This window comes from Canis lupus, chromosome 30, assembly GCF_003254725.2.
Source record: "Canis lupus dingo isolate Sandy chromosome 30, ASM325472v2, whole genome shotgun sequence".
Taxonomy (NCBI): Eukaryota; Metazoa; Chordata; class Mammalia; order Carnivora; family Canidae; genus Canis; species Canis lupus.
The window spans coordinates 11,720,704-11,731,736 of NC_064272.1; the positions used below are offsets into that span (position 1 = coordinate 11,720,704).

An 11,033-nucleotide genomic window follows, 5' to 3' on the forward strand; every position below is an offset into this window, starting at 1 on the left:
GCGCTCGCGTCCCTGCCCCTGCGGCTGGGGGGTCGGGACTCGGAGGAGGCGAGGCGGGGCAGCCAGTCAGGGTGCGGCGCCCCCTCCGCAGGGTGGCGTTCTGCTTCTGGCTCCTCTCCAACGCGCTGCTCTCCATGCCCGTCCCGCTCCACGGGGGCCTGGCGCTCCTGACCGCCGGCGCCTTCGCGCTCTTCTCTACCTTCGCCTTCGCCTCCATCTCCAGCGTGCCGCTCTGCCCGCTCCGCCTCGGCTCCTCCACGCTCACCACTCACTACGGTGCCGCCTTCTGGGTCACCCTGGCCACGGGTGAGGACCGAGGGGGCGGATCCCGGGAGGCCCGGGGAGGGCACGGGACTCATACCGAGGTGCGCTTTCCCCGTTTACAAAATGAGTCCACATACTAGATCATCTGATTTGCTCCTCTTAATAGCTCCTACAAGCAGGCACTGTTATACCCATTTTCCAGAGGAGGCCAGGGGCTTCTGAAGGGCGCTTGCCGCAGTTAGCACATGAACTCGTGTATCACGTAATCCGTATTAGAGGTCTTTCTGCTGCATGTGCTGGGGGAGGAAATGCAAGGTGTAGCTCCCGGGAGATGGAAGCGGGCTGGCCAGGTTCTGGCCTGCAGACCTGACTACCCTGTTTCTTTCTGTCGGGGTCACCGCAGGCATCCTGTGCCTCCTCCTCGGAGTGGCCGTGGTGAGTCTCCACTACTCTCGGCCCAGCGCTCTTCGCACCTTCTTGGACCAAAGTGTCAAGAACTATGGTAGCCAGGTGAAAGGGAGCTTGCCTCTCATCCTCAACAACCCACTACATAAGCAATTTGGAGCCCTGGACTTAACGACCAGTACTAACCTTTGAGGGAGACTCAACTGCGGACTTCTCCCGGCCTCGGCCCTCTGCAAACCCGGTAGCAATACCTGCTGGGCTCTGGCCAGAAGAGCATGAGGACAGTCCCTGCACGGCAGGCTGGGCGCAGGGAAAAGCAGGCGGCCTCAGACATGCCGCTCTCCTGTGCCCTGAGAATGGTCTCCCAGGGCGAGCTGTAAATAATTTTTTTTTAAACTTGTTTCTGTTACATTCCATGGCTTTTCCAGGCTTGGGAAATATGAGTCGTCAGCCTACTTCCCTGGGTTGGAAGCAGTCTCTCAGCCTTGCCACAGGCTCTGGGAGAGGGGCGCCCTCTAGTGAGCCCAAAGGGAACCCACAGGAGCCAGCATCTTCTAGAGCTGCTCCAGAAGGATCCTAGGTAGCAGTAAGGAGGCAGGACACCCTCCCACTGGCCCAGTGGGATCCCCCTCTGCTGGCCAGCTGAGTGGAGTAGGAGGGAATGGCATTTTTGAGGTCATTTATTAACTCTAGTTTATTCACTAAGAGGTAGTGTCCAAGGGCCAAGGTAGATATCAGCAAGGCATAAAAATGCAAATCCTAGGATTTTTTTTTTTTTTTTTTTTAAGGTCCTTGGCAAGACCTACAATCTTATTTGGCAAATTTGAGAACGGGAGCTTAAAAATAATGTAGCACGCTGAGTTAATATTAGGCCCAGGACAAGAAGTTTTGTTTCTTCTCCTGCCCAGGGCTTTCATTGTACCAAGAGATCACACAAGTTGGGGAAGTAAAAGAAAAACAAAAGGGACCAGGAGAAAGGAAAACAAGAGGTGTAGAGGGATGAAATGGGACTACCCACCACACAGACACACACACACACACACACACACACACACACACACACCATGTAGATGAAGCTGAGTTTCAATAAACGGCCCTGTCAAAGAGGCAAGGTACCTAGGGAAGGCAGTGTTGCTGTGCAGAAATGGGCAGCACCTGCTTGGTATTACCATGGAGACAGGGTTTATAGGCAGCCCCAATGTCTGTTTAGCATTTTAAGGCTTTTTGTTTTGTTTTTTAACATCAATAGGAAGAGCTTCTTTTTCCTACTCCACCTACAGATTGGGGCTGGGGGCCAGACACAACCCATCCTTCAGTCAGTCATGGCAGGTTTGTGAGGCTCCAATGAGATCTGCAACCAGATTGGAAGTCCAGGTGTCCACCAGGGAGAAGAACCTTATAGGGCACAGTCAGGCTCTGTGGGATGCTTCTCCTTACAGCATGCCTCAGAGGAAGCCTCTGACAGAGGAATGTCCTGGGGCTCAGGACTCTCAGCTGTGGACCGGTATCGGGGGCTCAGGAGTCCCCCTTCCTCGGGATTCCACTCCAGTGCAGGATCCTCCCCCGTACTCTGGTTGAAGAAAGCCTTCAGCCTTTGGGGATGTATCCTGTGGGCCACTGCCATGGCCAGGCCAAGCAGCACACAAAGTAGTCCTGGGGATGAGACAACAGGTGTCCTGCCTTGGTAACAGTAACACCCTGCCAAGAACATCTTCTCCTAAGAGCATCAGAACAACTCTAAGAGAATTGCTGGCATCCCTGTTTCAGGGCAACTTGGTCTCAGAGCAGGGACTAGCTTAGGGTCATATGGCTGATGTGGCTCTGTTGTACTGAGTTTTTGGACTCAGCCCAATGAGCCATGAATTACATCTCAGAAGAGAAAGAGACAGAGAAAGAGAAAGAGAGAACTCCAAAAACAGAACCCTCAGGGAAGGGCAGGGCACAGAGGAAGAGGCATGAGGAAGGGCAGGACAAATTAAGGCTATGTGAGGCAGGGAAAGAGAAGGAATGGAGGACACAGAGAAGAGTATTTGGGGGAAGTGGGCCGGGACACAAGACTGGAAGATTTGGGAAAGAGCTGGGTGAAGAGTTAGGGAATGAGGGAAATGACAGAGACCGAAGACACAAGACAGAAGACAGGGCATAGGCATCCATGGGGGTGGGGAGTAGAACTGAGGAGAGAAAATCCAGAGATGAGTAATGTAAGAGGGTTGGTGCTTTAAAGAGAGGAAGAGCATCCTGGCTACCAGAGGCAGACCCTCAACCCCCACCAATATGGTGGTCCTTGACCTTCTTCCCCAGCCTTAAGATCTCTGGTGTCTATCTTCAGGGCTGGGCCTCACCTGTGGTCAGTGTGATCCAGAAGGCAGGCCCATGGTGAGTGTGCAGCGAAGCAGTGCCCAGGCGCAGGGGACAGGATGGTGTGAGTGATGTGGCGGTGGAAAAGAAGAGCAGTCCCAGCATCTGGAAGATGCCTGTGGCCAGCAGCATGTGGCCACCGTAGACCAGCACAGGCATGGACAGCATCACATTGGCCAGCAGCCAGCAGAGGAATGCCACCCTAGAGAGCCAGGACCAAATGAAGGCTGGCCTAGGCACTTCTACTCGGAAGGGCCCAGGTGGAGGCTCAGGGACCCAAGAACATCCCAAAGATGTGAGATAGGGATTTCTGTCTATTGGTTTCCCAACCAAGCATTGTGGGTGCCAGCCTGGTGCCAGCCTGTCCCCACTAGGGATTTCCACAGAAGTGGAGGAAACATGGGTAGAAACTCCATTTCTAGGTCTAGGCCAGCAGGGCCTCCATCCCACCCTCACCAGAGCATGGCTGAGGTGTAGTGTCCTGCCAGGCGGTACTGGCCATGCAGACCACACGGGCTGTTGGGGGTGAACTTCTCAGCGAGGTAGAGCACAGGGTCTGGTAGCCCCTTCTCCAGTCCCTTTGCATACTCCTCAGCATAGTTTTCACCCAGGCGCCAGGTGAACTCCTCGTTGTAATTGATGGTCTCATTCAGCTGCTGCACTGGGGTTCCTGGGGAATGGGGCAGTTGTGCTCAGCAGGAACCCAAGGACCAGAGTGGGCATTTGCCTAGGTAGGGGCTTGTCACATTGGGTAGAGGGACAGGAGCTGGTCTTAGTGTCTGGAAATTTCCCTTCCTACCGTCCCCCCATTCTGTAGATCCAAACCAGATCCCAAAGACATAGCAGAATCTTCTCCTCCCTCACAAGAGCCATCCCTCACCTGTGAGTGTAATGTTGACTCCTCCCAGACCAACCTGGAGCCCAACATCTGCGCGGATCCATTCAGAACTGAAGGCTTTGTATGATGTGTTGGTGCTGACCTGGCCCACGAACCACTCCGAACTGAAATTCACAGCTGGGGTTGGGGAGTTGGACATATGGGAACTCAGGAAGGTCTAGGCATTACTGGGTTAGAGTCAGAAGGGGTCTAGGTCTGTTTTGCTCACAATTGTAGATCTGTTAACTAGCTCAGTCTCTGGCTCATGGTTAGCTTGTCAACAATATGTTTGCCCAAGACAAATAAAGGGATCAGAACCCAAGATTTCCCTTGGTGACACTCTGCTTCTGCCTCTCCCTCCCTTCCCTGAAGCAGAAGCTGCCAGTGAGGAAACAAGGAGAGGAGAAGCTGACTGCTGAGGGAACTAGATGGGACAGGATCACACTCACCCAGGATCACAGCCCCGATGAATAAGCTGGTCACCACCCGCAGCAGCCAGAACAGCCTCTGAGTCACAGAGTGGGTAGGTTTAGGAAGGAACACCCTCCTTCCAAATCCACCCTTCCTCTTTCCAAACTTGGGTGTCTGTGTGTGTAGGCAGGGGGACATATTCTAAAATTGAGGTCACTTGGTCAATTGAGATCAAAGTGTCTGGCATGTAATAGGTACTCAATAATCATCTTTTGAATCAGGGAGTAGGAGTGACACTTTTTCTCAGGACTGGAGGCTCTTTCCTGAGTGTGGTTGTAGTCAGAGAGTCTGGCCCCCTCACCTTGAGGCCAAGATCTCTCTGGGGCTGGGGTCTCCAGGGCTGGGTTTGTTTCTCACCATCTTGCCTCGAATGCCAGGCAGGATGATGATGAAGGTGACCAGTGCAGTCAGAAAGATGGCAATGATGACGGCCAAGGTGGTGTCCATTGGGAAGATTGGCTTGTGACCAGTATAGAAGGGGAAAGTGTGTCCCAGAGTAGCCATTTTGGTGGGGTTGTGCAGGGGAGGCGTATGCTGTAGGACAACAGATATGTATGTCTCAGTGCTGGAAATACAGCAGAGAGTAAACCAGACTAGGTCCCTCATCTCTGGAGCTCACCAGAGTCTACTGCTACTGCCATTCCACTGCCCCTCTGTCTTTCATCTCCCTATGTTTTGACTGTAAGAGAGCGAGGGTCTTGGCAATCTGTCTCTGCTGCCTCATGCTCCTTTCCTGACCCTGAGGTCCCTTAAGTCAGTGCTACAACCACCCTCGAGGCTTCTCTGCTTCCTCTAGGACTGTCTTAAGAAATATAATTCTCTTTTTTCTCTCTCAGGCCTCCAGCACAATCAGACAAATCACAGGACATAAAAAGAGCTATATTTACTATCAAGTGAAGGCATAAGGGTGAAAGATGGTACAGATTACAAAAAGATTGGCTTTCTTTCTTAGTCCCCAAAGGAACAAAGGGCAGACAGCTCTGCTAAGTGTATAATCCAACTACATTATCAGAGGACTGATTCCCAGTCCTGGCGATGCCCACACTGGTCTGTCCCACTTTCTCAAGCACCCTGGCTCCTGCTCTGGCAACTCTAGCATAATTGAAATAATTGAGTTCATTCACCTCATTTGACAGTCAATGAACCTAGCTCTGCTAATATCCCTATGTGTGACCTCTACTGGGGCCCTGGTTTGCCCAGGAGTCTCCATTATTTATAGTCTGACCGGTAGGGTCTTGTTAAGCCATATAGTGAAAGAATAAGTTTGGAGTTAAGCAGCTCTGTGTTTGAATTCTGCCTCTGCCTCTTGCGAGTTATTTGACCCCTACAGAGATTTGGTTTTATTACAAAATAGGGATGATAATGTCATTGTGAGTGTGAAACAAGATTGTGTGTGTGTAAAATGCTAAGAATAATATCTGAAACAGAATGACATCGATAGGGGAAAGGGGACATTTTATTACTACCACATTGGGAAAGAGGGGACATTTTATTACTCCATGTATCTCTTTATCCAATCCTTCTCGGAGAGAACCATGGGTTAGAATCAGATCTGGGTCCAGTTCCAGTTCTTCATTAATTTTAAAACATTGGGGAGGCAAATGACAACCTCCTTGGCCCTTGGTTTCCTCATCTACAATTGGATATGGTGATCTCCAGGTCCTCTCTAGTTCTAAATTCTATGATTCTTCTATAATACCTGGTGGCTCCCAGCCTTCTACTCTCCTTCTAGGCGGGCCACCTCCTATGCTGTCTCTGGGGGTAGCATAGTGTCAGGCAAAAAGACAAAGTGACAGACAATTTGAACTTTTAATCCTGTCTTTTGGACAAGTCACATAACGCCTGAGTCCCAGTTTTCACATGAAGTGTTGCTTTTCTCTTAACTCTTTAATTCTTCCATTCCAGAGGAACAAGTACCTCTTTTCCTCCTGGGCTGTCACTCAAATCCTGCCTGCCTACCACCTTTCTCATTCATCATCCCCTTTCTCTTTACAACTTCTCAGCTTCTCTTTCTCTTCTGGCTCCTTCTTCTAAGGATATGTATACATTTCCCCCATCTTAACAACACAAAGAGAAAGGACTCTCTCCCTTGAACTTCTCGGTCCCTCCAGCTACTGTTTTATCCCACTCTCCCCTCTTCACAGCCAGGCTTTCTGCAAGAATAGTCTATGTTGGTATTTTCACTGCTTTACCTCCTCAACTCATTGCAATCTGGCTTCTCTCCATCTCCAACTTCTCCATTAGGTTACCATATGCTAAATCCAAAGGGAAGTTTTCACTGATCATTCTTGATCTCTCTGTGGTATTTTGCATTGTGGACTGTTCCCTCTTTCTTCAAACTTGTCCTCCTTGGACCTCCATGACACCATGCTTTTCTGGGTCTCCTGCTTTTGGCCATTCCTTTTGTGGCTCCTTTGCTAGTCCTTCCTCCCTCTGAAATGTTTGTTTCCCAGGATTCTGTCTTGGCTCTTTTCTTCTAGCACTCTTCATGATTCCCTAGGCAAACTCCTATGGCTGATGCTTCTCAAATCTGTCTCTAGGTAGACGTCTTACCTGGGCTTCAAACACAAAAGGGCCAATTGCCCCATAGACATCTTCACTTGGCTTTCCCACGGATGCCTCAGATTTAACAGGTCCCACACTGAATTCACTGTCTCTGGTCTGCTTTCATTCTGTTTTTTAAGTCTCTTTAGTGGCATCACCATCTTATCAATAAAATAAGTCAGAAAGCTGGACCATCTTACCTCCTAAACATTTCTTGAAACCATCCATGCATTTCCTTCTCTACGCCCTAGCTCAGCCTCATCTATCTTGCCTTGACTAAGCAAATGTAATCATCTTACTTATTTGCTTTAGGTAAAATCTAATCTCACAATCACATACGAAGTCCTCTGTGATCTGATCTCACCTACCATTGCATCTCTGTCTTTGGCCCAGCCTAACTAACCTCCAGCCATACTGAACTACTGGCCTCTCCCTGAATCTGACACGCTCTTTCAAGTCTTCATGCCTTTGTATATGCTATTTCCTCTGCCTGGAATGCTCTTACCCTTAGCAAACTCCTTTTACACCCTTCAAGCCGCAGCTCATGTTACTCCCTCTATGAAATATCCTCTGACACCATTGGGCCAGGGTGGATGTTCCCTAATATTCTGATTGCATTTTGAATATGCTTCCACGAAAACAATAATTACACTGTATTGTAATTGTGTGAACATCAGTCTCCTCATTAGCTTCTAATCTCCATCTTTGCATCCCTTGCATGTAGCATATACTAATCAGACTGTGGGTTGAATGAACGAATATATGAAGGAGTTCCTCTCCCTTTAGGTGGCATCTTCTATTTCACACACAAGAGGGAGCTATGCTCCCTCTGTCCTCGATACAGTATTAAACTCTCATTCATTGTTAATGGAGTGTCACCAGGACAGGGCTAAAGACTGGGCAGGAAGGGATTTGACCAACTCTGTCCATTTTTGTGCTTTCACAAAATTTTCAGAAAGTCTCTTCCAATAGTTGGAATCCAAAGTATGAATGTTCATGTTTAATTGAATCTGAAATGTATTTCAACACAAGCTAAAGATAAATAACTAAGAACTTGTAGATTGTTATCTTTTAAAATGTGTGATGATATTGATTTTATTTATGTTTTAGAAATTTTTTATCTATGACCTAGACTAAAGCCATTACAATTGTGATGGAAGGCTATATTTTTTAGAAAATTCTATAAAATATAGAATATCTTGGTTAATAAAGTAGGAAGAGAAAGCAAGTTAGCTAATACTATGAATACATGTTATATGTTGAAATTTCAAAAACAAATATTTGCAATATAAGCAAATAATTGTGTAATGTATTTTGGTTAGAGTTACCTGTTAACATTATTCCTGAATATATTTTAATGGGAGGTTATAAAATATTTTACAAGAATGGCTCATCTCTAATAACATAGTGCTTCAAAGAAACACTAACAAAAGGCTCTCTATCTTAAGTACAAAAAAAAAAACAATGTTAACTTATTTCCAATTCTCCAAAATATTTACTAAAGATGACTAAAGCAAAAAGATGGTTGGTGAATAAAATTCACCTTCTTTAATTTCTTCTTGTTTAATTTAATGAATTAGGGATCCCTGGGTGGCGCAGCGGTTTGGCGCCTGCCTTTGGCCCAGGGCGCGATCCTGGAGACCCGGGATCGAATCCCACGTCAGGCTCCCGGTGCATGGAGCCTGCTTCTCCCTCTTCCTGTGTCTCTGCCTCTCTCTCTCTCTCTGTGACTATCATAAATTAAAAAAAAAAAAAAATTTAATGAATTAGGTTTTCCTTAACCTACATTGTCTAATCTAAAGTTAATTTTGGATGACACTGATCTCAAATTAGTTTTAATTATTAAGGTAACAGGCCTCCTGTATGAAGTAGTGGGACTGAAATGAAAAGTCCCCATGCCCAGCGATACTGCTTTTCTTACAGATTGTAGTTTCCCTTTGGAAAATCTTCCTCCTTGGCAAGCCAAGGAGGCTCTGACAGCAGAATTTCTTCCAATCTGAGAAAAACCTTTTGTCAGTCTTCACTCACTTCTCCCTAGCTCACCACCATGACTAATATGTATACACAATGGATATTGATATAAATAAGCACAAGATACAGTCAGACATACACTTACAATTTCTGTAAACAGAACTATAGACAGGAGAAGAAAGTAGTTCTCAGTAACATAGAGAACTAGATACATAAGCCCTCAATCAGAGGCCCCGGTGACAAAACTGAGGGGCTTTCTCAATGGATTGGCCAATCCCCACACTCTGGGGTCCTCCCTCCTCCCTGGCCTGGACAAGTGAGGGACACCCCCCCCCCACCTTTCTGAACTCCCTTAAAATACTGAAGCATTTCTATTGCTCAGTTGTGTTTCAGACAGTTAATGTAATCCTTACCTATCTCAGGTTGAAGTAGAGTTCCTGTGTGTGTATGAGGGGTGGGCAAGGAATAAAGTTACACACCTTTAAGAAAATTCAGCCTGGTATAGCAGGTCCTCAGCATTCAAACTTCTCAAGTGCTTTCTTAGTGTTCTGTGGCCCATCCAGTAGCCTGACTCTGCCCACCTCCCCCATCTTCTGGAACCTAGTAATTCTCTACAAAGGGGAATGGGTGACATGGCTGGAGTTGCCAAGAGCTCTGATTAATGATACACAGCTACTGGAATGTAATATTTTGTTTCTCTGGTTGGAGTTGATCCCATTAAAAGTTTACAACTCTGGCTGGCTAAGGGAACCCTGCCAGGAGCTCCTGCCCCAGCCTCTTCAAGAAGATGAGTGGACATGTGTGTGTGTGTACTGTTGCACCAAGGTATGATTAAGTGGAGCAATAGAAGATCTGAGAAGTGGGTTGAGGCAGGAATCCCCAGTCAGGGCTGAGGTAAGGAGCCCAGAGGGGCTGAATCATGTGAGTCAAACTACCTGGGCTCCAGGTAAACCGGGATAAGGATGCCATGTCTGTAAACCCAGTGGCGTTTACCGCCTCCTCTTAAATTTCTTACCAAGCTCTCTCTTTGAGGAACTCCCACTCGATCTGAACTTGCCCTGGGTGGGCGCTGGAAGTGCACGTGCGGGGCAGGGGCGGCACTCTAAGGCCGCTGCGCAGAACCCTCCCTGACCGCACAGACCCGCAGACTCACCCCCGCCACCCACCCCTGGACCACTATGTCCTTACCTTCGCGTCTTGCCAACAATGCGTGCGTGGCGACCCCTGCCGCTGGCCTCCTCGCGGTGGAACGTCCCGGGCAGCGCTTCTGGGGGTGGGATTAGGCCGGGAACCAGGGCCGGGCGTTCTGTCACCGAAAGCGCGCTCCCTCTCCCGGCCCAGCTCGCTTCCAACCCCACACTTCCCCTAATTCACTGAAGGACCAGGCCTCGGACTGGACAAACCGGGTCCGGGTGCTTCCCCGCCCGCCACTCCAAGCGGCTCTCAACCTTCTCAGGCCGCACCCGAGGCACTGAGGCGCTGCCCCCCGCGCCCCCCCCCCGTCCTGGATCTGGGACTCGGGAGGGACCGCGCGCAAGAGCCACCCCCCCGCCCGCCCCCCGCCATCCCTCCGGCCCCTCCTCCTCCTGCCCCCTGCCCGGGACCCCGGGCAGCTCCCGCACAAACCTAGCGAGGCAGTCCGACACCCGCGGGAGCGCGGGCGGGGCTCGAGGGCCTGAGGTCTCGGGAGCTCACGAGGAACCCCGGGAGGGTGGGGGGGGGTTGCCACCCACTCTTTCAGGGTCTTGGGACGAGCTTCCTTGCCGCGCGCTGACCGGTCCTCCTGGTCCTGATGCCCAGATCCGAAGGTGTGCGCGCGCTGACCGGTCCTCCTGGTCCTGATGCCCAGGTCCGAAGGTGTGGGGAGTTTGGGGGTGACGTTCCCAGATTTCCCTCCCCCGCACCCTCCCGGTCTTCCGCCCCCTCCCCACCCGGAGCAGACTTGCCCTCTTCGCCGTCCAGGCGGCCGCACGGACGAGCCCTTGCCGCGGACGGGACCGATGTCGCGCCTGAGCCCCGCGAGCCGGTGCCGCCTCGCCTGGCGCACCCCGGGCCCCTCGGCGCACCCCGGCGGGTCCCCGGCGCGCCGACTCGCCTCCCGCCCCGCCCCGCCCCGCCCCGCCCCGCCTCAGCGCTGGGCCGC

At 50.2% G+C, this 11,033-nt stretch overlaps 2 protein-coding genes across 4 annotated transcripts in view; one reads left to right on the top strand and one right to left on the bottom strand.

Moving 5' to 3' along the window:
- The window catches only part of DUOXA2 (dual oxidase maturation factor 2), an 11,718-nt gene extending 3,247 nt beyond the window's left edge, over window positions 1-8,471 (top strand). Inside the window, exons 6-8 of one of the 3 annotated variants that reach the window (XR_007407220.1) lie at window positions 92-306; window positions 668-1,045; window positions 4,280-8,471. Coding sequence is in view for 2 of the 3 variants with exons in the window: in XM_025472933.3 (XP_025328718.1) it covers window positions 92-306; window positions 668-861 (409 nt within the window). In the remaining variant the exon portion in view is untranslated. Of the gene's footprint in view, window positions 1-91; window positions 307-667; window positions 1,070-4,279 lie in introns of those variants that run through there. The other 2 variants (XM_025472933.3, XM_035709177.2) reach the window with 2 other exon arrangements.
- Window positions 1,531-4,879, bottom strand: DUOXA1 (dual oxidase maturation factor 1). The gene is made up of 6 exons (XM_035709175.2): window positions 4,733-4,879; window positions 4,354-4,411; window positions 3,908-4,042; window positions 3,484-3,697; window positions 3,012-3,229; window positions 1,531-2,322 (listed from the first exon to the last, which is right to left on the bottom strand). The coding sequence occupies exons 1-6, from the start codon at window positions 4,877-4,879 to the stop codon at window positions 2,066-2,068; spliced, it is 1,029 nt and encodes a 342-aa protein (XP_035565068.1). The 3' UTR covers window positions 1,531-2,065.
- Window positions 8,472-11,033: the final 2,562 nt, after the last annotated feature.